This window comes from Pseudorca crassidens, chromosome 15 (assembly GCF_039906515.1).
Source record: "Pseudorca crassidens isolate mPseCra1 chromosome 15, mPseCra1.hap1, whole genome shotgun sequence".
Taxonomy (NCBI): Eukaryota; Metazoa; Chordata; class Mammalia; order Artiodactyla; family Delphinidae; genus Pseudorca; species Pseudorca crassidens.
In genome coordinates, this window is record NC_090310.1 from 10068131 (window position 1) to 10091697 (window position 23567).

The following is a 23567-nucleotide window of genomic DNA, read 5'->3' on the forward strand; positions in this document are numbered from 1 at the left end:
AAGTCCTTTGTTAGCGCTCAGTGGGAAGGGGGGGGTGATTCTGGGGGCTCTGGTATTCATCTAATACCTGGGTGATGGATAACAAGATATCTATAATGTTAGCTAAAATTTTATGTTTAGTTAAACTTCATTTTTCTGCAGTTTTCTATAATTTCACAATTTGAAAGTTCTAAACTTTTTAAGTTGGTATCTCCCCCGCTAAAACAAACTTATTTATTAATTACCTCCAGTTTTGTTCATTTTTTAAAATTAAGCATTTGGTCACTCACTTGTTTCACCCATGCATTCAATTAAATCTATCTCATCCCGACAAAAGGCTGTGAGCCTGCTCACGGAGGTCCTTACAAGGTAAGCATGAGTTCTTAGCACTTCATGGTTTGTACACCTGCGCTCTGCCTGGGCGCAGTAAGGAGCAAGGCGACGTTTGGGGAGACCATAGGAGGGAAGTGGAGAGGTAGCAGCTGATGGCTTGGGCCGCTGAGTTGTGCCTGGTGTCTGCAGGACAGAGCATCCTGGCCGGGCAATTATGCAAGAGTGGAAAGACCGCTGAGAAGAAGGGAAGGAAGTGCCCGGGCCACGACCAGACCCGGCGCCGGGGGTGGGGTGGGGTGGGGTGGGGTGGGGTGGGGGGTGGGTACCACTGCAGCCAGCCCCACCAGCCACTTCCTCTACCCTTCCCAGGTGAGCCAGTGCTGCAAGTCTGACCTCTGTGTGGGGATCCCAAGGCAGCACCACATGGGACGGGGAAGACCAGAGACAAGCTGAGCGTCCCTCAGGGAGGGGGCATTTAGTGAGTAATGAAAGGACAGCCACTCAGCCGTGAGCCAAGGGCCTTGTGCTGCAGGGGCCACTGATGTGGAATTAAGTGAGGACTGCCATCCATCATGTGATCCCACTCAATGTTCTTTGCTTTCAACTTTCTTTTGAGGTACAACACACCCACGAAAAAGGGCCGTGCATGAAACTGACGTGCCTGGGGCTGGGTTAATTTTCAGAAAGTGAGTGCACTTGTGGAAATGGCATCCTTATCAACAGAGCAAATCACCTGCCACCTCCTACTTGCCTCCACTCACTGCTGCCCCCACCCACCCACCCCCACGCTGGAGGTCACCCTGGCTTCCAACCCCACTGACTGGCATGGGCAGTTTTTGAGCTTGGTGTCAATGGCATGCTGCAGCAGGTGTGCTTTGTGTCTGCCTTCTCTATCCCCGCATTGTGTCTGGAAGGTTCACCCGTGTTGTGTCCGGTAGTTCCTGCCCATTGCCGAGTAGTGCATCATCCTTCTGTGCAGGAAGATCCTAGATGTGTAAATGGAAATGATCAGAGGAAGGACTTGCAAGGCTGGTCACACCCAGGGCTGGTGACCTCAGGGTGATCGGGGAGCAGCAGTGACCAGAGGGGACCTGCCAAGCAGACCTTTCAGAGCAGAGGAGATGGACGCCAGGCTTCCTAGATAAAATCCCCTGCCAGAGAGCAACCCTCACCCCTGGCGGTCCAGGGGGACCTGTGGCTCTCAGAGTGTTCCCAGTGCTGATGGGCTTTGCCATCATCTCTCCATCTTGGAATCTGGGGATCTGGGCCACAAACTGGCCCTGCCCACCTGAGCCTGCAGCTGAACTGCCTGGGTCTAAGGCCACTTGCTGCGTGACCTTGAACCAGCTCTATAACCTCTGAGCCCCCCAGGCTCCCCATCTACCTGGCCAAGCACCCCAGGCTTTAGTGAGAGAGGCCCCAGCCTCTCCCCCAGCAAGCTGCTGTCCTCCTCACCCCTCCATCCCAAATCCCCTTCTCCCCCTTCTCATCAGAGCTGGGAGCCCCCTTTCACTCAAGAGGAAACCACATCTGCTCTGAGCGGCCATTCTTTGATCAGGATTTGAACGCGGTTCTCACTCAGTCTGCCCCGCTGCCCCTGCCCTCAGCCACAGTCACCCGGGATGTACACCTGAGGCTTGCACACGCTCCCCTGGAGGATTCATTCCATCAATCACTTCGTGAGTGATGCAGTTACTATCCGAATGCTTACAGAGGGCCCACTGTGTGCCAGGCACCAGCTCTAGGGGTTGGGGCCAGAGCCCTTGTCAAAACAGGCCAAACCCTTCTCTCATGGGGCTCACATTCTGGTAGGGAAAGACACTGTAAAAACAAAAATGTGATCAGTGATCTGGAAAAAAAAAAAAAAAGCAGGAAAGAGGGGTGGGGTCCGCATGAAGTTTTGCTATTTTATGTGAAGTTTATATCAAGGAAGTCCTCTCAGAGGAGGTGCCCTTTGAGTAGAAACCTGTAGAAGAGGAGGGTGGGAGTTACAGGTGTGTGGGAGACGGGCCAGGTGGAATGGCTTGTGCAAAAGCCCTGAGATGGGAGCACCTGGAACAGAGGGGCCAGCGTGGCTGGTTCAGAGGAGCCAGGAGGAGAGAGCAGGGAGTCAGGCAACTCTCCTGCGGGGCCCTGTGGGCCACGGAGGGGACAATGATGGGCGTGTCCCCGCACAACTGCGTGCGTGAGGCCACCCATGTCCGCACCACGGGAACCCGAGGAAGCCCAGAAACTGAAAGAAGAAGCAAAACCCTATCTGCACGTTCCCTGCCCCCTCCTGCCCGCGGCCCCGCCGCGACAGAGGCGACTTCCTTTTTCCAGCCTATTTAAGTCTCAGCCCGCAGCGCCCCGGAGAAGAGGGGGCCGCACGCAGCCCAGCCATGGGGGACCCCTTCATTCGCCACATCGCCCTCCTGGGCTTCGAGAAGCGCTACGTCCCCAGCCAGCACTACGTGAGTACCGGCCTGAGGCGCCCTGCGCGTGGGGACAGGACTGGCGGGGCGCAGGTGCCGGTCCCCGCGCAGCCCCGGGACTCCCGGCCCGACACGCGGGCGGCCGAGGGGTGAGGGGGCGGGGCCGCGGCCAAGGCTCCCCGGCTCTGGGCCTCAGGCCGCCCGCCGGGGCCGCAGTCAATGTGCGCCCTTCAAAAGGTGCGCGCCGCCACCCGGGCCCTCGGTGCGAGGACAGCGGCTTGGCCCCCGGCCCCCGCCCGCCCACCCCACGCCCTGCTTCCCGCCGCAGCCCGGCGTCCCCTCTCCGCGCCCGGCGAGTGTCCCCGCGGCGGGAGAGCGCCCTGGTGGCGATCAGTTACATTAGAGTCGTGACCCCTCCTGTAGGGTGACACCACCACAGGGACCAGAGGAGTCCCCCCTCCTGCCCTGGGGGAGCTGGAGAAGTGCAGGCCCAGACATGGCCATCCCATCACGGGGTCCCCAAACCCAGAGGAAGGCCAGGGAGGGATCCAATTAGTAAATTGGCACTTGGAGTGTATGTGCCAAGACACTGCTTTTTTAACTTTTAATTTTGAAATAATTTCAAATTTACAGAAATGTCCCCCAAAACACCAATAACTCCAATATTCCTTCACCCACGTTTCCTCTCTCCTTCTCTCACTCTCTGTCTCTCCCCCTCCGTCTCTTTGTCCCTCCTGCTTTCTCTCTCTCTGAATATACATTTTCTGAATCATTTGAGAGTTATTTGGAGACACTGTGTTTCTTTACCTCTAAGTATTTATTACAGGTGTGTATTTCTTAAAACCAAGGACGTTCTTTTACATAACCAAAGGTGTCAAAATGAGGAAATTAACACTGATAAAACACTGTTATGCAACCCACAGACTTTATTCGGATCTTGCCAATTGTCCTCTTGTCCCTCCGTAGGAAAATTTTTTCAGGTCAAGGATCCAATCCAGGATCACACAAATTAAAACAAACGAACAAAAACTATCCAGGATCACCTGTTGCATCTGAGTTGTCATGTCTCTTTGGCGTCTTTAAATCCGGATCGGTCTTAATGGGTCTTTGTCCTTCTCAACTTTGACTTTTTGAAGAGTTGGGGCCAGTTATCTTGCAGAACACCCCTCGATTCGGGTGTGTCTGATACTTTGTTAGATCTTAGTAATGCAGGAACACCCCAGAAGTATTGATACGTTCTTTTCATGGATCGTATCAGGTGGCAGGTGATTTTGATTTGTTCCTTTATTGGTGATGTTAACTTTGATCACTGAGTCCTGGACGTGTCCTCCAAGTTTCTCTGCTGTAAAGTTACTCTTTTCCCCTTTGTAATTAATAACTAAACTATGGGGAGGTTATGTAAAGCTGTGTGAATATCCTGTGCCTTATAGTATCTGTATGACTCTTTCCTGAATCACATTACTATAATGATTGCCAAATAATGATTTTTAAACTCTATTGGTCCTTCTGCATTTATTAGTTAACATTTTCCTGTGTCTTCCCTTCTTCCTTATTTATGTCAGTATAGATCCATGGATTCCTGTTTTATTCAGTGAGTTATAATCCAATACCATCATTACTTATTTTGATGCTCAGAATGTCCCAGATTTGGTGACTGGAGCTCCTTCAGGCTGGCTTCTGTACTTTTTTTTTTTTTTTTTAATATATCCTGTCATTCTTTTTTTTTGCGGCGGGGGCGGTGGGGGACAGGGTACCTGGGTACATTCTCATGGCACAAAGTGGGCCAGCTTAACTTGGACTTTCCCAGCCCTAGTCCTGGACTCAAGCATTTCACTAAAGAGCCCTGGTTCTTTTTAGTGGGAGTGATATTAGAACCCAAGATCTGGAAGCTAGGTGTGCTCATTGCCACCAAGGTGTCATGGCTCATGACTGCCTTTCCAGTGGACAGACTGGAGGAAATAGCTATTTCATATCATCCGTGCTTCTCATCACTTTATGTATGTAGCTCCTTTTTCTCACTGCAGGAACCCTGGCTCCCAACGAGATCAGTATATTCACTCTTCTGCTCAATTCTAAAATACACATAAACTTGTTTCAGAATAATTACACCCACGCCACTATTAACAATAAACCTACTAACCTATTAAGTCAAATTTAAGTTTTCTTTGCAGTTCTTTTGGTCCTTTTGGACTGAGAATACTGAAAGTGCTGCAACTAAAAGCTACTTGGATTCTTTTCCATTTTCCTTTAATGTTTAGGTTATTACCCATTTTATATATAGTTAAGTTCATTTGTTTCTGTTTGTTTCCAACTTTAAAGTTAAAAAAATCCTTGTTGATTTAATTTTACTTCTAAATATGTAAAATATTAGCAAGTTCACCCTTTTAAAGTGCACTATGGCTTTGGGTATATTTAAAGTTCTTCAACTATCACAACCATCTAACTTTTTAGAACATTTTTATCATCCCCGTTGGTAGCTATTCTTTTTATTCCCCAAAATTTTATTCTGAGAAACTTCAAATATACAGCAAAGTTGAAAAAAATTTTACAGCAAAACAAAACCAAACAAAAAACCCAACCAGGGACCTCCCTGGTGGTGCAGTAGTTAAGAATGTGCCTGCCAATGCAGGGGACACAGGTTCAAGCCCTGGTCCTGGAAGATCCCACATGCTGCAGAGCAACTAAGCCTGTGCACCACAACTAACTGAGCCTGCCCTCTAGAGCCCACAAGCCACAACTACTGAGCCCGTGTACTGCAACTACTGAAGCGTCTAGAGCCCATGCTCCGCAACAAGAGAAGCCACCGCAATGAGAAGCCTGTGCACTGCAACAAAGAGTAGCCCCCATGCGCCACAACTAGAGAAAACCTGTGCACAGCAACGAAGACTCAACGCAGCCAAAAATAAATAATTAATTTTAAAAAAAAACACAAAAAACCAAACCCAACCAGACATATGCTTACTATCTTGATTATACCATTAACATTTCCTATAGTACTTGCTTTATCATGTATGCCTCCATCCATCCATCCACCCATCAATCTATCTTATTTTTGGTGCATTTCAAGGCAAATTACAAACATCAGTACACTGTCCTAAATGTTGGGTTGGCCAAAAAGTTCATTCCGGTTTTCCCTTAAGACCTTACAGAAAAACCTGAACGAACTTTTTGGCCAACCCAGTACTTCAGCATGCGTATCACAACTAGAGTTCAGTATTTTTCTGTAGTTTTTTTTCTCTTTTGATGGAAAATTTATGTAAAATGAAACCCACAAATCTCAGAGATACATTTGCGAGATCTGACAGTACATCTCCCTACGTAACCCAAACTCTCATCAAGACGTAGACTGTAAAAAATAAAAAATAATCAAAAGAAAAAGACGTAGACCGTGACCATCACCCCATCTCACACCCCAGTCATTCCTCCCCATCGCCAGGTTTTTTCCACCTTAATGTAGTTGTGCTTGCTCTAGAATGTCATAGATATGGAATCACATGTAGCCTTTCACGCCTGGCTTATTTCGCTCAGCATAATTTAATGATTTTGAGATTCATCCACATGATTGCACATAGCAGTAATTTGTTCTTTTTTGCGGCTGAGTGGTACTCTCCTAACTATTTTTGCAGGCCTATTTTTCCTTCCTGAGGTTTTTTGTTTTGCTTTTTTCTTGTTTGTTTTTAAATAATGGCTTTTTTGAGATATAATTCCCATGCCATACGATTAACCTATGTGAATTGTACAATTCAGTGGTTTTTAGGATACTCACAGAGTTGCACAACCATCGCTACAATTGATTTTAGAAGATTTTCTTCATCACCCGTACCCGTTAGCAGTCAAACCTCAGCCCCCTTACCCCCAGCCCCGCCCAGCCCCTGGCAACCACTAATCTACTTTCTGTCTCAATAGATTTGTCTCTTTTGGACATTTTGTGTGTGTGTGTGTGTGGCCACATGCGTGGCTTGTGGGATTGCAGTTTTCCGACCAGGGACTGAACCTGGGACCTTGGCAGTGAAAGTGCAGAGTCCCGACCACTGAACCACCAGGGAACTCCCTGGACATTTCATAGAAATGGAACCATACAACAGCTTACTGAGTTCTTGTGTTGTCTGAGGCCAGCCCTTTCTCTATCTTACCTTCTGTTGACTCTCATACCAGCCTTAGCAGTGAGGTCCTACTTTTACCTCCAGTTTACAGATGAATTTGAGTTAATTTGAGAGAAGTCATCCCTCTTGCCCTGGGGACCATGAACTTGCTGCTCTTTCTATGGCCCAGGTTACCCCAAAGAGCATTCTGCCTCCCACCCCCAGTCCTGTGGGCTTCCACCATGGGGTGGGGGGCTGCCCAGGTGCATGGCTGAACGAGATGCCCTACCTCTACCGCCCCCCAGGTCTACATGTTCCTGGTGAAATGGCAGGACCTGTCTGAGAAGATGGTCTACCGGCGTTTCACTGAGATCTACGAATTCCATGTGAGTGCCCTGTGTTGGGGGTCCAGGGAGGGGATGCCACACCCAGTCCCAGTTCTGCCCTTTGGGAAGGGGAGCGGCCTAGGTGCTGACCAGGAGCTGAGGAACCCAGAGTCCCCCCGTCCCCTCCCAGCCCACAGATAAGGGGGCATTATTTTTTTTAACTTTAAAAAGCACTAAAGCAATTTTTATTTTGGTGAAATATACATAACATACATTTACCACTTTACCCATTTTAAGTGTACAAGCCAGTGGCATTAAGTACATTCACAATGTCACACAGCCAACACCAGCACCCATTTCTGAATATGTCTGTCTTCCCAAACCAAAACTCTGCACCCATTCCACAGGATCTCAAGGGGGCCGTCTCAAGGGCCCTGCTTGCTCTGTCCCTGCAGGGGACAGCCTGCCAGTGTCACCACCACAGGTGTCATCCTAGGAGCTTGCTCTTTCACTCACCGTCACTGGCCTGATGAGGACCCCTGGTGGATTAGAAGGAGGGCGGATGATCCTGACACCCAAGAAACCGGGTCCTCTTGCTTTGTGGGTGCCTGTTATCACCAAGGTTTACATGAGAGAATCCCTCAGGGTTCCCAACACCAGTGGCTGGTTGGACAAAATTGGGGGTGGTCATCGGGGGTCACAGTGCACACAGTGCTGGGTCCTGGTCTAAGACAGGGTCATATGGATGGAGGGGCCACAAGAGCCAGATGGGTTCCCCCAGGGCCCACTCCACACGCAGGGCCCTCCTTAACCAGGGAAGGGGCTTCAGGCAGCGTGCAGGTTCCTGCACTTCTCTTCTGTGAATTATTTAAAGTGAAATGCAGATAAATGCAAAGAAAACTGTAACCAGCCTTGGACACCCAGCACCTGGAGTCACAGCTGATATCACTGGGCCGTTTGCTATAAGGCGTTTTTTTGTTTGTTTGTTTTAAAATTCATTTTATTTTTGGCTACGTTGGGTCTTCATTGCTTCGCGCAGGCTTTCTCTAGTTGTGGGAACGGGGTCTACTCTTCGTTGCAGTACGCAGGCTTCTCACTGCGGTGGCTTCTCGTTGCAGAGCACGGGCTCTAGGCACGTCAGCTCAGTAGTTGTGGCTCGACGGCTTGAGAGCACAGGCTCAGTAGTTGTGGCACATGGGCTTAGTTGCTTCGCGGCTTGTGGGATCTTCCCAGACCAGGGCTCGAACCCGTGTCCCCTGCATTGGCAGGCGGGTTCTTAACCACTGTGCCACCAGGGAAGCCCTAAGGTGTTTTTAAGATAAGGTGTTTTTAAGATAAAGGAGATAAAACATTACAAAAGCAGTGGAAGTCGCCCTTCATCTCACATCCCGTCCCAGCTCCTACCCTGGGTGGCCACGCACACGCACACGCACACGCACACACACGCACACGCACACGCACACACGCACAGCACAGAAACAACATGCAGTAGTGTGGAGCCTGCATTTTCTGTAGTGCATATAAATGCCGTCAGTGTGCTTTTTGCCTCTTTCTCAATCTTATTACTGTCACTAGGTTACTTTTTTTTTTTTTTTTGCTGTACGCGGGCTTCTCACTGTTGCGGCCCCGCCCGCTGCGGAGCACAGGCTCCGGACGCGCAGGCTCAGCGGCCATGGTTCACGGGCCCAGCCGCTCTGCTGCATGTGGGATCTTCCCGGACCAGGGCACTAACCTGTGTCCCCTGCATCGGCAGGCGGACTCTCTACCACTGCGCCACCAGGGAAGCCCACTAGGTTACATTTTTTGAGACTAGTCCATGCTGATACTTTGTGGGGCTTCATCTCACCTCTTTAAACTGTTCTGGGTTATTCCATTGTAGGATTAGCTTCTTTTATTAATTGGTCGACTCATTCATTCATCCAACCACTATTTATTGAGCACCAACTAAGTACCAGGCACCTTCTACTTAGTGAGAAGGAAATGCTGCTGAAAGGCATAAAAGACAGATGCAAATCCTTGCCCACCCTAGTAGACCTTATGTTCTAGTGGAGGAGTCAGGATAACAGACAAACAAAAAAATAAGTAACTTATATAGTACGTTAGATGGTCCTTAGAATTACAGAGAAAAATAAAGCAGGGAGGGGAGGTGGGAAGGGTGGGACAAGGAAGGACAGTTGTCAGGGAGGAGGCCTCACTGAAGTCGGAGATATCTGAGCAAGGACTTGAAGAAGGAGAAAGAGAGAGAGAGACTGAGCTATGGATCTGTGTGGGGGAAGAATGGGAATCGCACATGCAAAGGCCCTGGGGCAGGAGTGGGCCTGGAGCATTCAAGGGTGGCTGGAGCAGAGTGAACGGCTGGAGCAGAGTGAACAGCGGGAGAGTGGGGCAGGAGAGGTGAGCAAGGCAGGCAGAGGCAGGTCACATGGTGCCTTGTAGACCAATGCGGAGCCTTTGGCTTCCATTCTGAGTGAGCTGAGAGGCAGGGAGGGTTCTGAGCAGAGGAGGGACAGGATGCAACTTAGGTTTGCAGAGGATCCCTCTGGATGCTGGATTGAGGACAGACAAGGGAGGGGGAGGGGTGAGTGACCTAAGAAGGTTATAATAACCAGACCCGGTGGAAGCTCAGACCAGGGTGGTGGCAGCAAGTGTAGTGAGAAGAATCAGATTCTGAATAGATTTGGGGAGCAGAACCGAAAGAATTTGCTGATGGATTGGATGTGAGGTGGAAGAGAAAGAAGAATCCAGGATGCCACCAGGAGTTTCCAGCCTGAGCAATTGGAAGGGTATTTAGGTCATGTCCAATTTTGTGTTTTACAGTGCTGTAATAAAACAGATTCCTTCACATCTGCTTTTCTGTCTAGAAAATCTTAAAGGAGATGTTTCCTATCGAGGCAGGGGACATCAACTCAGAGAACAGGATCATCCCCCACCTGCCAGGTGAGGAGCAGGCCTGAGTCACCTGGGCAGGCTCACCTGTCCCAGCTCCCCTCACCTGCCCTCCAATTGCCCCTTCCACTCCCACCCTCTCCGGACTTGACCTTTCGAGTGTGCTCACTGGTCCTCTGGTGCCCCTCCCCGGTCCGCCCAGCCCCGCGGTGGTTTGATGGGCAGCGGGTGGCCGAGAGCCGCCAGGGCACCCTCACCGAGTACTGCAACTCACTCATGAACCTGCCTGTCAAGATCTCCCGCTGCCCCCACCTCCTCAACTTCTTCAAGGTGCGCCCTGACGACCTCAAGCTCCCCACGGACAGCCAGTGAGTGGCGGGAGGAGGAAAGGTGGTGGCCAGACCCTTGCCTGGAGCGGGTGGGACTATCCCCATGTTACACAGGAGGAGCCTGAGGCTCAGAGAGGGGAAGTGACTTGCCCAAAGTCACACAGCAGGGAAAGCCAAGGAGGCAGGATTCCAACTCTGGACACCCCCAGCATCCCTGCCAAGTTTCTACCTGGACCCCTCTGAGCCTCAGGGTGCTGGGGGTCGGGGGGGAGGCACTGTGGGCTGGGGGTCTAAGGTCCTAAGTCCTTGTCCTGACTCTGAGGCTGCCTGGCCGTGGGACCTGGAGCCTTCTGAAAGCAGCTTCCCCTTCTGTGACCGGGTGGTGAGGGCCAGATGCAGTAGTGGGTGCTGGGAAGAGTGCTTACAAACTGTGAAGTGTGGAGCCCCCGAGAGGACGTGGGGGGCCGGTGGCCTCTGTTCCTTCCTGAGCCTGTCTCAGGCCCCTGCCTATCCTTTGTCACCTCATTCTCTGCCTGCCCTCGCCCCAGGGATCTCCTGTGCTCAGGGCCCTGCGTGGACAGCATCGGAGATGCTGATGAGATCTCGCGGGAATGTGCTGCAGAAGGTCCTTCTCTCTGTCCCCCTCTGGTACTGAGTGCTGGGGGAGGCCTGGAGGACAGGGCTGCCGTAGAGACAGCAGGGCTCCAGCCAGTGCTTCTGGACCCTTGAACACATCCCCGGTCCTGGGCGGGGCAGTTCCCACTGGCCCTGGGGTTAGGGGCGCCCACTCCTGTTGGCTTCCCTCTCGAGGCTCCAGCAGAAGGGAGCTGGCCCACGAACCTTCTCCTTTGGGTCTGCAGGAGGCTGGGGCCCCTCCTCGGGCTGGCTGAGCAGAGCCTGTCCTCCTCAAAGCCCTGTCCTTCTAGTCCAGTTGCTACCTTCTCTCTGCGGCGGCCCCCATTTCCCACGTTCCTTCTGGGAACTCTCTTGGCAAGTTCTTCTGTAGGTCTGCCCGGAGCATGCTGTTCTCCAGGGGAAGCTGAGCGTCTAACCCAGACTGTTCTCTGATGCAGGGTGAAAAAGCCAGAGACATACCTGATGGCCAGAGATGGCAAGAGTAATGCTGCAGGTGAGAGGCCGGGGTCAGCCAAGTGAGGGTCACCCTAAGGGACTGCTGACACCATCAGGGACCCTGAGCTCGGTGTGTGCAGGGAAAAGAGCAGGAGTTGAGAGCAGCTGTGAAGGGTCTTGGTGGCTGCACTGAAGTGTTGGGGTCTTTGAGGGTCACTGGTCAGTGAAGGGAGCTCACCTCCATGGCTGCAGCGCCCAGCACAGACCCTGGCTCCCAAGAGCCTAGAGGATGTTCTGGCTGAATGAATGAACAGATTTAGGGGCAAAAGTGGCTTTTAGGGGTGACTCAGGGGCATGACAGTATCTAGTCTTTATTGCACGATAATTATTAATAACATTACCTAACATTTATCGAGCACGTACCCTGTGCCAGGCGCTGTTTTAAATGTTTTCCACGTATTAACTCATGTAATCATCTCTATAATAGTATGAAATAGGTACAACTGTGCTATTATCCCCATTTTGCAACTGGACAACACTGAGGCTTGATTTAAGTTGAGATTCTTGACAAGGGACACACAGCTACTAAATGTGGAGCACGATCTCAGCCGGTCGGTGGGACACACGGTCAAGTCCTCTGGGCCACTCAAAGTGTGGTCCAGTAACCAGCAGTGTCTTAGGTCAGGCTGCCATAACAAAGTGTCATAGAGTGGGTGGCTTAAATAGGAGAAATGAATTTTCTCATAGTTCTGGAGGCTGGAAGGCTGAGATCAAGCTGTGGGCAGGTTTGGGTTCCGCTGAGGCCTCTCTCCTTGGCTTGCAGACGGCTGCCTTGTTGCTTTGTCCTCACATGGCCTTTCCTCTGTGCATGCAGCTCCCTGGTGTCTTTTCCTCTTCCTATAAGGACACCAGTCCTATTGGATCAGGGTCCCACCCTTATGACCTCATTTAACCTTAATCACCTCCTTGAAGGTTTTATCTCCAAATACACTCAGATTCTAAGGTACTGGGGGTTAGGGCTTCAACATATGAATTTGGGGGTGGGGGGACACAATTCAGCCCATAACAGGCGGCAGCAGTACTGCCTGGGGGCTGGTTAGACATGTAGCCCCTCAGGTCCCACCAGAGGCCTGTGGAATCAGCACCTGTGTTTCCGCAAGATCCCCGGGTGATTTGTGTGCACCTTGAAGCTGAGAAGGGCTGCTCGCTACCCACATCAAATGAGAAAGAGACCGTGTGTAAAGTGTGTGACCAGTGTCTGGAACACACTGGGTGCTCAATAAGTGCAGGGCTGCGAAGACTAGCTTGTCTTTGCTGCTTTCCAGTATACAGGGCGTGTCTACCCCTGGCCTGTCCGGAGCTGGGTGGGGACGGGATGCCAGTGCCTGTTCAGGTGGCCTACACAGGGCCCACAGGGGAGAGCCAGGACGAGGCGCCAACAATGTCCACTCACCCTGCCCTCCCTCTACCCAGACATCACGGGCCCCATCATCCTGCAGACGTACCGCGCTATCGCTGACTATGAGAAGAGCTCAGGCTCCGAGATGGCTCTGGCCACAGGCGACGTGGTGGATGTCGTGGAGAAGAGCCAGAGTGGTCAGCCTCCCCGCCCAGCCTGGACCGCCCTCCCCTGGTGCCTGGGCCCATGGCTACAGGCCCCCACCAAGGCTCTGCCCCCCAGGCAGCCCCAGGCCTCCTCCCCGCCTGGCCCACTGGGGGGCTCTGGCTCCTTCAGGGGCCCTGACTGTTCTCCCCACACTGTGGGTCACCCTCTCTCTGAGAGTGTGCCCCAGGGCAGCTCTGGGGATCTGCACACATTCTGGGCTGTGACTGTGCGTCTCTGGGGGTTATATCCGGGTGGACAGGTGAACTTCTCACCATGTGTGTGATGTGGGTTCTGAGCTGTAGTTCTGTGACCCTGTGGGTACTGGTGTGTGTGATTTTGGTGTAGAGTGTGGTGAAGGTGACATTTCTGGATCTGAGTGTTGGACACCTGTGTGTCTGTGTCTGAGTGCTCTCACCCACCCCTACCCCCCGCCGATGGCTGAGGGAGGCTCCCAGGCCCGCCCAGACCTACCGCCCCGTATCCCTGGCACAGGCTGGTGGTTCTGCCAAATGAAGACAAAGCGCGGCTGGGTCCCGGCGTCCTACTTGGAGCCCCTGGACAGTCCCGATGAGGCAGAAGACCCAGAACCCAACTATGAAGGTGCCCCTCCCCTCCTTGGCCTCAGGGGTGGGAGAGAGGGGCAGGATTGAAGAGCCAGAAGTGACTGCTTTGGGGTCAGACATGACTGTGGGCTGGGCAGAAGGGGAGGCAGGGCTGAGACCCTAGGTTGGGTCTAGGTAGGGTAGGAGGTGGTGCCCTTGGTCAGGACAGGGGGAACCAGGAGGTAGAATAGAGGTGAGGGGGATAAGGTCAGCCTGGGACACAGTGTGGCAGCCAGCCTGGGGCTGGGTCCAGTGGGAAGCTGCATGATGAGCCAAACTGAGGCTCAGGAAGGAGGGCTGCCTGGAGTGGGGGCATTATGGCTGACTAGAATGGAAAAACTGGCAGCCCCTGGGCTGGATGGGTCCCACGTGGGGTTTGAAAAAATTTAGTATTGGTTGCCCGTAATTTGCAATAGAAAGATCTTACAATTTTATATGGATTTATGACTCCTCTTTAAAAATTGGGAAAGGCGTGTGTATTGGGCCTGCAGCCCCACATGCCAATAGTGGACTGGAGTTGAGTAGCTCAGGTGCCACTGGATGGGTGCTCTACCTCTGCACTTTCTGCCTAGCCACGCCTCGTGTGCAGGTGCCTGGCCAGGTCTCTGCAGTCATGGGTGCTCCTGGCCTCTGGTGTGGGTGATGGTGGGTAGGAGCGAGCGAGCTCCCCTGGGTAGAGTAGGCAGAGGGCACAAGTCCAGAGTGTCTCCACGAGGAGGGGGGAGGGCTGGAGGAGAGAGGTCCTGGGCTCCAGCTGGAGGAAGCCCCAGGCCCAGAGAGGAGGGGCGGGGTGGCGAGCCCCGTGCTGGTAGGGGGCTTCACACTCTGCCCCTCCCCTCTCCAGGTGAGCCCTACATCACCATCGAAGCCTACACTGCCCTATTGGAGGATGAGATATCTTTGGAGCAGGGCGAAACCATCGAGGTCATTCATAAGCTCCTGGATGGCTGGTGGGTCATCAGGTAGGAGAGCTGTGCCCTCCCTCCCACTGCACCTGCCCTGAGAGTCAGCCTGGCCTGGGGTTGGGCCTGCGTAGGCTCAGTGCCGACTTGACTGTGTGACTCTGGGTAGGTCACTGCCTCTCTCTGGGCTGTTTCCATTTTGGAAGCAGATTCGTGATAATCCCAGCCTGCCCGTGTCTCAGGGTTCAGTGTCCTTGTCTGAGTGGGCACACCTTTCCTTTGTGACTTGGGGTCACGTCCCCTGACCAGTCCATCTATTCGTTCTCCAGCAACACAATTAATTGTATTAATTATTATATTTGATAGCTGCTAGAGCAGACCCTGTCATCCCTTTTCCTTTTAAAATCCTTCATTGCAATTTCCATCTGTTTATTCCTCCAAGTGAACGTAGGAATACTAACTTGCTTTCCTGGTTCTGGGGAAAGCAGAATCCCAGGGTCTTGCACACGATTTCAGAGCCCTGAGTCACAGGGCCCATCCGTGACCCCAGTGAGCTTGTGGCCACAACAACCCCCCATCAGCGTAGCCCTTGGCTGGGGACTTTGAGGCAGGATTTCTCAACCTTTTATTTTTAAAATTTTATTGGCATATAGTTGCTTTACAGTGTTGTGTTAGTTTCTGCTGTACAGCAAAGTGAATTAGTTTTTTGACCCAACCTCAGTTAACCCCCATTATGCAGCCCTGAGACAATGTTTGTGAGTCTCCCACCAGCCAAGAAGAATCAGAGTTTTACAGAGTGAGGTTTGTATTATGCAAAGGTTGTTGTTTTTTTACTACCAAATGCAGTAGTGAGAATGGAAAGAAAAAGCTTCTCAACAAATGGTGCTGGAACAACTGGATATCCCTATGGGGGGAAAAAAATGAACCTAGACACCTGCCTCACACCATACATCTTTATTTGGAACATTTCACAGATTTTACCAAGCACAAAACCCAAAACTAAGAAGCTTTTGGAAGAAAGCATAAGGGAACTTGGTGACCTGGAGGTACGCAGAAGTTTCTTAGGACACAGAAGGCAATCACCATGAAAGAAAAAACTGACAAATACAATATTGCAGATGTTTTGTAGCAAACACCTGTCCCTGGGGAGATGGATCTGCTAACTTCCTCCCCCTCCCAGCGTCACAACTGGGAAGGCCTGTGTGGCATTGATGAGGAAACTGAGGCATACAGGTGCAGGGTCTAGTGTTGGCTGCCGTGTCTGCAACCTCCCAGCTGCCTTGACCCCCAACTGTTTAGAGGGAGCCTTGACCCCATGTCTGAGGCCCCGCCCCTGCAGCTGCTCAGGCCTCAAGGGCTGCCTCTGTTGCAGGAAAGAAGATGTCACAGGTTACTTCCCATCCATGTACCTGCAACAGGCAGGGCAGGACACAGACCAGGCCCAAAGCCGGATCAAGAGGGGAGCGCCGCCCCGCAGGTGAGCAAGAGCCCCCGGGGCGGGGCTGAGGAGGGTATACCACGGCTTCCGTCTGTCTGTCCAGGCCCTGGATAGGCAGTGCTGGGGCAGGGGAGATGGTGCAGGGCGCTCAGCCTGGCGGGGTAGGCAGCACCCTCACTGGATGGAGGCCCCCTCCCACCCCGCTCCCTCTCTGGGGCTGGCACGGGGGCGGTGGGAAAGCAGAGGGAGGTGGCAGCTCCGATGCCTAGAGTCCTCGGGATGGCCCGTGAGGGCTGCGGCAGTTCGGAGGGCTTTCCTGGGGAGGGGGTAGGCTGGAGGCTGGTGAGGGGTGTGGGAAATGGGCCTGGGCTCTGAGTCACGGCAGGGGTCCGCGTCGGTGAGGGACAGTCGCCTTCATGCCCCGCCCAGGCTGTGCTGGACCCCCCCCACCCCGCCTCCTTCCCACTCTCAACCTCCCCGGGCTAGTCTTTGGACTCCAGGGGTGGCCATGAGAGTCCCCTCGGGCAGGGACGCGGGAAGGGCAGGGACGTGGGGCGCTGACCAAAGCCCCTGTCCTGCTGTGCCCAGGTCGTCCATCCGCAACGCGCACAGCATCCACCAACAGTCACGGAAGCGCCTCAGCCAGGACACCTATCGGCGCAACAGTGTCCGTTTTTTGCAGCAGCGCCCCCGCGGGGCGCGGCCGGGGCCCCGGAGCCCAGGGAGCGTGCTGAGTGAGTGAGGGCGGGGGCCTGGGGGCAGGGCCTGAGTCTGGGGGGCGGGCCCCGGGGCGGGCCGGAGGTGAGGAGGGATGTGGCCAGCATCGAGGGTGATGAGAGGCGGGGCCTTGAGGGGTGGGGCCTGAAAAGTGAAGAGAGGCGGGGCCGAGCAGGCGGGGCGGGCCTCAGCTGGCGCTGTCCTCCAGCAGAGGAGGAGGAATCGCTCAAGACTGAGCGCCCCAAGCCGCAGCCGGCCGTGCCCCCGAGGCCCAGCGCAGACCTCATCCTGCACCGCTGCAGCGAGAGCACCAAGCGGAAGCTGGCCTCCGCCGTCTGAGGCCGCCCCCACATGACGCTCTTCCCACCTCCAGCCCCTATCCCTGTATATACATGTATAGAGCCTGAGGTTTGGCGGCAGAAGGCAGCCCTTGGCCCCGCCCCACCTAGCTATTCGCCACCCTTAATAAATGTTGCTTGGAGTGGACTGATGGTTTGCAAAGTCGCGCTGCGGGCTGGGCAACACCCTTGGTATTTCTAGAAATAGGACTGAAGGCTGTGAGCTCTATTGGGGGAAGGTGCAAGAACTGAGGTCCGGTTGCATACTTTACTGGCCTTGCCCAAGACCAAGTTTGCACAAGGCCAAGTGCAAGAGGAAACCCCAGTCCCCTCTGACTGTTTGTCTGACAGACTGCCTGCTTGAACTCTGGCCTCACTGCAGAAGAGTTCTGAAGAAGAGTAGACACAGTGCATAGTTGGGAGGGGAGGGGAGCCAGGGCCCTAGGTGACCTTGTGTGTGCACCCCGATTACCAAAAAAAATGTAATTTAGGTATAGGGAGACACACCTTAGATGTAAGGACATAACACAAAGTGAAAGTGAAGGGATGGAAAAAGATACTTCATGCAAATGGAAACCGAAAGACAGCTGGAGTAGCTATACTTAGATAGAACAAAGACTGTAATAAGAGACATTGGCACTACATAACAATAAAGGGGTCAATCCAATAAGAGGGTATAACATTTGTAAATATTTATGCACCCAACATAGGAGCACTAACATATATAAAGCAAATATTTACAGACCTAAAGGGAGGAATAGACAGCAATACAATAATAGTAGGGGACTTTAATACCTCATTTACATCAATGGATAGGTCATCCAGACAGAAAATCAATAAGGATTTTCCAAGATAAATCATATGTTAGGCCATAAAACAAATTTTAACAAATTTAAGAGGACTGAAGTTATATCAAGCATATTTTTTCTAGCCACGATGGTATGAAACTAGAAATTAATTACATGAAGAAAAGTGGAAGACTCACAAACATGTGGAGATTAAACAAGTTATGAACAACCAGTGGGTCAAAGAAGAAATCAAAAAGAGAAACAACAGCAACAACAAAATACCTTGAGAAAACGGAAATGTAACATACCAAAATTTATCAGATGTAGTAAACACAGTTCTAAGAGGGAAGTTCATAGCAATAAATGCTTACCTCAAGGAACAAGAAAAGTCTCAAACAACCTAACTCAACACCCCAAGGAACTAGAAAAAGAAGAACTAATGAAGCCCAAAGTTGGTAGAAGGAAGGAAGGAACAAAAATTAGAGCAGAAATAAATGAAATAAAGACTGAAAAGAATAGAAAAGATCAGTGAAACTAAGAGCCGGTTCTTAGAAAAGATAAACAAAACTGACAAACTTTTAGCTGGACTCAGCAAGAAAAAAAGAGAGAGGACTCAAAATCAGAAATAAAAGAGGAGATGTTACAACTGATACCAAAGAAATACAAAGGATCATAAATGACTACCGTGGGGACTTCCCTGGTGGCGTAGTGGTTAAGAATCCGCCTGCCAATGCAGGGGACATGGGTTCGAGCCCTGGTCTGGGAAGATCCCACATGCCACGGAGCAACTAAGCCCACGAGCCACAGCTACTGAGTCCACACGCTGCAACTACTGAAGCCTGCGCGCCTAGAGCCCATGCCGTGCAACAGGAGAAACCACCGCAATGAGAAGCCTGTGTACTGTAACGAAGAGTAGCCCCCCCTCGCCGCAACTAGAGAAAGCCCAGCAACGTGCAGCAACGAAGACCAAACACAGCCAAAATAAATAAATTTATTATTTTTTAAGTTTACTATTCTTGAAAAATCAAAATAAATAAATAAATAAATGACTACTGTGAACAATTATATGCCAAACTAGAAGAAATGGATAGATTGGACAACCAAGAAAAAATGGATAAATTGCTAGAAACATACAACCTACAAAGACTGTGATGAAACAAAATCTGAATGGACCAATTATTAGCAAGGAGACTGAATCAGCAATAAAAAAAAGTCCCCCAAAACAAAAGTCCAGGACCAGATGACTTCACTGGTGAATTCTACCAAATATTCTTCTCAAACTCTTCCAAAAAATATGAGGGAAACTCTTTCATATTTTATGAGGCCAGCATTACCCTGATACCAAAACCAGACAAGGATGCCACAAAAAAAGAAAATTGCAGGCCAGTATCCCTGATTACCATAGATGCAAAAATCTTCAAAAAAGTATTAGCAAATAGAATTCAACAATACCTTAAAAGGATAACACACCATGATCAAGTAGGATTTATTCCAGGCATGCAGTGATGGTTCAATATTCACAAATCAGTCAATGATACACCACATTAACAAAACAAAGGATAAGAATCATATGATCATTTCAGTAGATGCAGAAGAAGCATGTGACAAAATTCAACACCCATTTAGAATGAAAACACTCAAAGCAGGTATAGAGGGAACATACCTCAACATAGTAAAGGCCACATATGACAAGTTCATAACTAACATCACACTCAATGGTGAAAAGCTAAAAGCTTTTCCTCTAAGACCAGGAACAAGACAAGGTTGCACACTCTCCCCAATTTTATTCAACATAGTATTGGAAGTCTTAGCCAGAGCAATCAGGGAAAAAAAACAACGAAATAAAAGACATCCAAATTAGAAAGGAAGAAGTAAAACTGTCATTATTTGCAGATGACATGATATATGTAGAAAACCCTAAAGACTCCATTAAAAACTCTTAGTACTAATAAACAACTTTAGTAAAGTTGGAGGATACAAAATCAACACAAACATCTGCTGCATTCCTTTATGCTTATAATGAACTATCAGGGTGAGAAACTATCAGAAGACAATCCCATTAACAATTGAATCAAAAAGAATAAAACACCTAGGAATAAATTTAACCAAGGAGGTGAAAGACCTGTATATTGAAAACTATGAGACATTAATGAAAGAAATTGAAGAAGACTCAAAAAATAGAAAGATATTCTGTGCTCATGGATTGTAAAAATTAATTTTGTTAAAATATCCATACTACCCAAAGCAATATACAGATTCAATGCAATCCCTATCAAAATTGAATGGTATTTTTCACAGAAATTTCACAGAAATAGTACAAACAATCCTAAAATTTGTATGGAACCACAAAAGACCCCAAATGGCCAAAGCAATCTTGAGAAAAAAAGAACAAAGCTTGAGGCATCACACACCCCAATTTCAAACTATGTTACAAAGCTATAGTAATTAAAACAGTATGGTATTGGCATTAAAACAGGTGCATAGATCAATGGAACAGAGTAGAGAACCCAGAAATAAACTCATGCATATATGGTCAGTTACTTTACAACAAAGGAGCCAAGAATATGTAATGGGGACAGAACAGTCTTCAGTAAATACTGTCTGGGAAAATTGGACAGCCACATGCAAAGGAATGAAACCGGACCACTATCTTACACAATACACAAAAACTGATGACCAACTTAAGTGTAAAACCTGAAAACATAAAGCTCCTAGAAGACAACATAGACAGTAAACTACTAGTATAGGTCTTGGCGATGAGTTTTTGAATCTGCACCAAAAGCAAAAGCAACAAATGCAAAAATAAACAAGTGGGACTACATCAAACTAAAGGCTCCTGCACAGCAAAATAAACAATAAACAAAATGAAAAGGCAGCCTATAGAATGAGAGAAAATAACTGCAAATCATATATTTGATAAGGGGTTAATATCCAAAATATATGAAGAACTCATATAACTCAATATCAAAAACAAACAATCCAATTAAAAAATGGACAGAAGATCTGAATGGACATTTCTCCAAGGAAGACATACAGATGGCCAACAGGTACATGAAAAGATGCTGAACATCATTCATTCAGGGAAATACAAATAAAAACCACAATGACACAGCACCTCATACCTGTTAGAATGGCTATTATCAAAAAGACAAAAAAATAACAAGTGTTGGCAAGGATGTGGAGAAAAGGGAAGACTTGTGCACCGTTAGTGGGAATGTAAATTGGCTCAGCCACTATGGAAAACAGTATGAAGTTTCCTCAAAAAAATTAAAAATAGAACTATCATATGATCCAGTTATTCCATTAGAATCTGGGTATTATGAGAAGAAAATGAAAACACTAAAGATAACTGCACCTTGATGTTCATTGCAGCATCATTTACGATAGCCAAGATATGGAAACAACTTAAGCGACCATCAATGGATGACCAGATAAAGAAATTGTGGCATAAATACACAGTGGAATATTATTCAGCCATAAAAAATAATAAAATCTTGCCACTTGCAACAAAATGGATGGACTTTGAGGGCATTATGCTAAGTGAAATAAGTCAGACAGAGAAAGACAAATACTGTATTATCTCTCTTATATGTGGAGTCTAAAAGACAAAGAAAGAAACAAAAAACAACCAAGCTCTTGGATACATTAAATAGATTGGTGGTTGCAATAAGTGGAGGGTGGGTGGGGGGTGGAAGAAATGGGTGAATTGTTATTTACTTATTTCTTTATTTTAGTTTATATAAATTGAATAAACCTTTTTTTTAACTGGCAAATATAAACAGGAGAGTATAATTGATCTCTCATTCCAGATTCAGTTGAAAATAGCCATCCTGGGGCCATTGCTAAGGCACAGAAAGGGCACAGAAATTTAGACGTCTACCCAGTTTTCACTCCCTGAGACATAGTGGGGGTCTTGGCTAATAGAGCTGTGAATACTCAGTGAAGGACAATAGTTTATCACACACACAAAGAATTATAATTTAGCTATAGGGAGGGGCGCCTCTGATTATTCACTGAGAGCCTGCCCAGTTAGGAGGTTGTACCAGAAAGCGATTATTCACCACTCACACCAGCACTGCTGCTAGCCCATGGCCTCCAAGTCTTTGCTGGTGGGTCTGTCCCCAGATGCAAAGATACCATGATGCAAACAGGAGCTGCAAATCTCATAAAAGATGCAGCTTTTCTCGAAGGCCATGGGTAGCATGGAGAGCTTCTCTTCCTGTGTGGGAAGCAGCATATGAGGCTGGACAAAGCTGGTCACTTAGAGATAAGAGGAAATGGGTTTCTCCCAGTCTTGGCTCAGTCATATGGGTGACCATGCTGGTCAAGCCACTTGGCCCAGCACACACTACAGGTAGAGAAGGAACCTGGGAACCCCGGGAGTTGAATCAAAGCAGAACAGCCCCATGAATGGTCCAGCCAACAGAAGGCAGCCCAGACTGAACGCTGAGGTCACCTCCCTGTTACCTGATGGGCTAACCACCCGGGAGCCACACGTGACAATGATGAGCGGGGGCTCTATGACAGATGCCTGCCAGGTCTCCACGTAAGCATGGTGGCTGCTTAGAAAAGGAAGAACATGGACCTTGGAGTCACATGAACCTGGGTCTGAATCCTCTCCTGGCTGCGTGGCCTCAGGCAGGCCATTTAATCACTCTGAGCCCCAGTTGCCTGTCTAAAAACGTGGGGGCTGGTCTTTCCCCGCAGGGTTTGCAGGACCACGCCTCTCGTGTTCAGAGTCAACATCTGCTCAGGTACACCAGAAGCTGGCCTCCCCTGACTTCCGCTGTGAACCAGTCCATCCTTCATTCACTTCCCAGGAAGTGAGCCTCTGAGCCAGCCAGACCCAGCTGGACCTGCAGTCTACCTCCCAAGGTCAGGAACTGCCCAGGTTGGGTCATTCCTGTGTCTGAGGACATACATCCAGGCCCCAGCTGGGGCTGGGTCCGCTGCCCAGGTGATCACCTAGAGGTTGGTCTCTCCCCCCGGCAGCTTCCCTTCATTTCTATAAATGCCTTTTCCTCCACTGCTTCCTGAATGGGTCATCAGGTAGCATCTTCAACCTTTTTGTACCCTAATCAGATTAATTCCTCCAAATCTGGAAAGTATTCACAATTTTGGGTCACTAATTGCAGCAACTAATAGATATTAAGAACACAGATATCTCTAAGTTTATGTCTATACCTGTATCTGTATCTATATGCTTTTTTTTGAGTTGATAAATTTTTGTGACTTTGTGTGATTTTTTTTTGCAATTGAAGTATAGTTAATTTACAGTGTCATGTTAGTTTCAGGTGCATCTATATGTTTTTAAGTGACAACCCTCCAGAAGAAAAATTCTATAAAGGAAAGGACATTATTTGGTCAACTGACAAAACTGGAATATGAATGGTAAACCAGACAAAAGTATTGCATCCGTGTTCAATTTACTGGAGTTGGTAACTAAGTCATGGCTATAGAAACCCTCTTCTTAGAAAATACTCCCTAAAGTATTTAGGGATAAATGAGGTAAGCAACTTTCCCTCAAATGGTTCAGAAAGAAACTATGCACATAAGTTTATATACATTATTACAGATAATCATACAGTCATTTATACACACAGGCAATGTTATACACACACACGGGAGACAGAGAGGGGGAGAGAAAGCAAACGAATGATAAAATGGGGTAAAATATTAATAATATGGGAATCTGGCAAAAGGGCATTAAGTGTTCTTCAGGCTCTTTTCATTTCTGCAACTTTTCTATACATTTG

The 23567-nt window shown here is 49.3% G+C and overlaps 1 protein-coding gene across 3 annotated transcripts; it reads left to right on the top strand.

The window, feature by feature from the left end:
• The first annotated feature begins 1219 nt into the window (after positions 1 to 1219).
• Positions 1220 to 22699, top strand: NCF1 (neutrophil cytosolic factor 1). 3 transcript variants are annotated; one of them, XM_067705954.1, is made up of 11 exons: positions 1220 to 2765; positions 7114 to 7194; positions 9996 to 10071; positions 10223 to 10388; positions 11423 to 11478; positions 12894 to 13016; positions 13519 to 13626; positions 14473 to 14590; positions 15903 to 16007; positions 16557 to 16702; positions 22519 to 22699. In XM_067705954.1, the coding sequence occupies exons 1-11, from the start codon at positions 2694 to 2696 to the stop codon at positions 22644 to 22646; spliced, it is 1179 nt and encodes a 392-aa protein (XP_067562055.1). In that variant the 5' UTR covers positions 1220 to 2693; the 3' UTR covers positions 22647 to 22699. The 3 variants fall into 3 exon arrangements, with proteins under 3 accessions (XP_067562055.1, XP_067562053.1, XP_067562054.1); XM_067705952.1 differs by lacking the exon at positions 22519 to 22699 and adding an exon at positions 16894 to 17192 and having other exon boundaries at positions 1223 to 2765; XM_067705953.1 differs by lacking the exon at positions 22519 to 22699 and adding an exon at positions 16897 to 17189 and having other exon boundaries at positions 1227 to 2765.
• Positions 22700 to 23567: the final 868 nt, after the last annotated feature.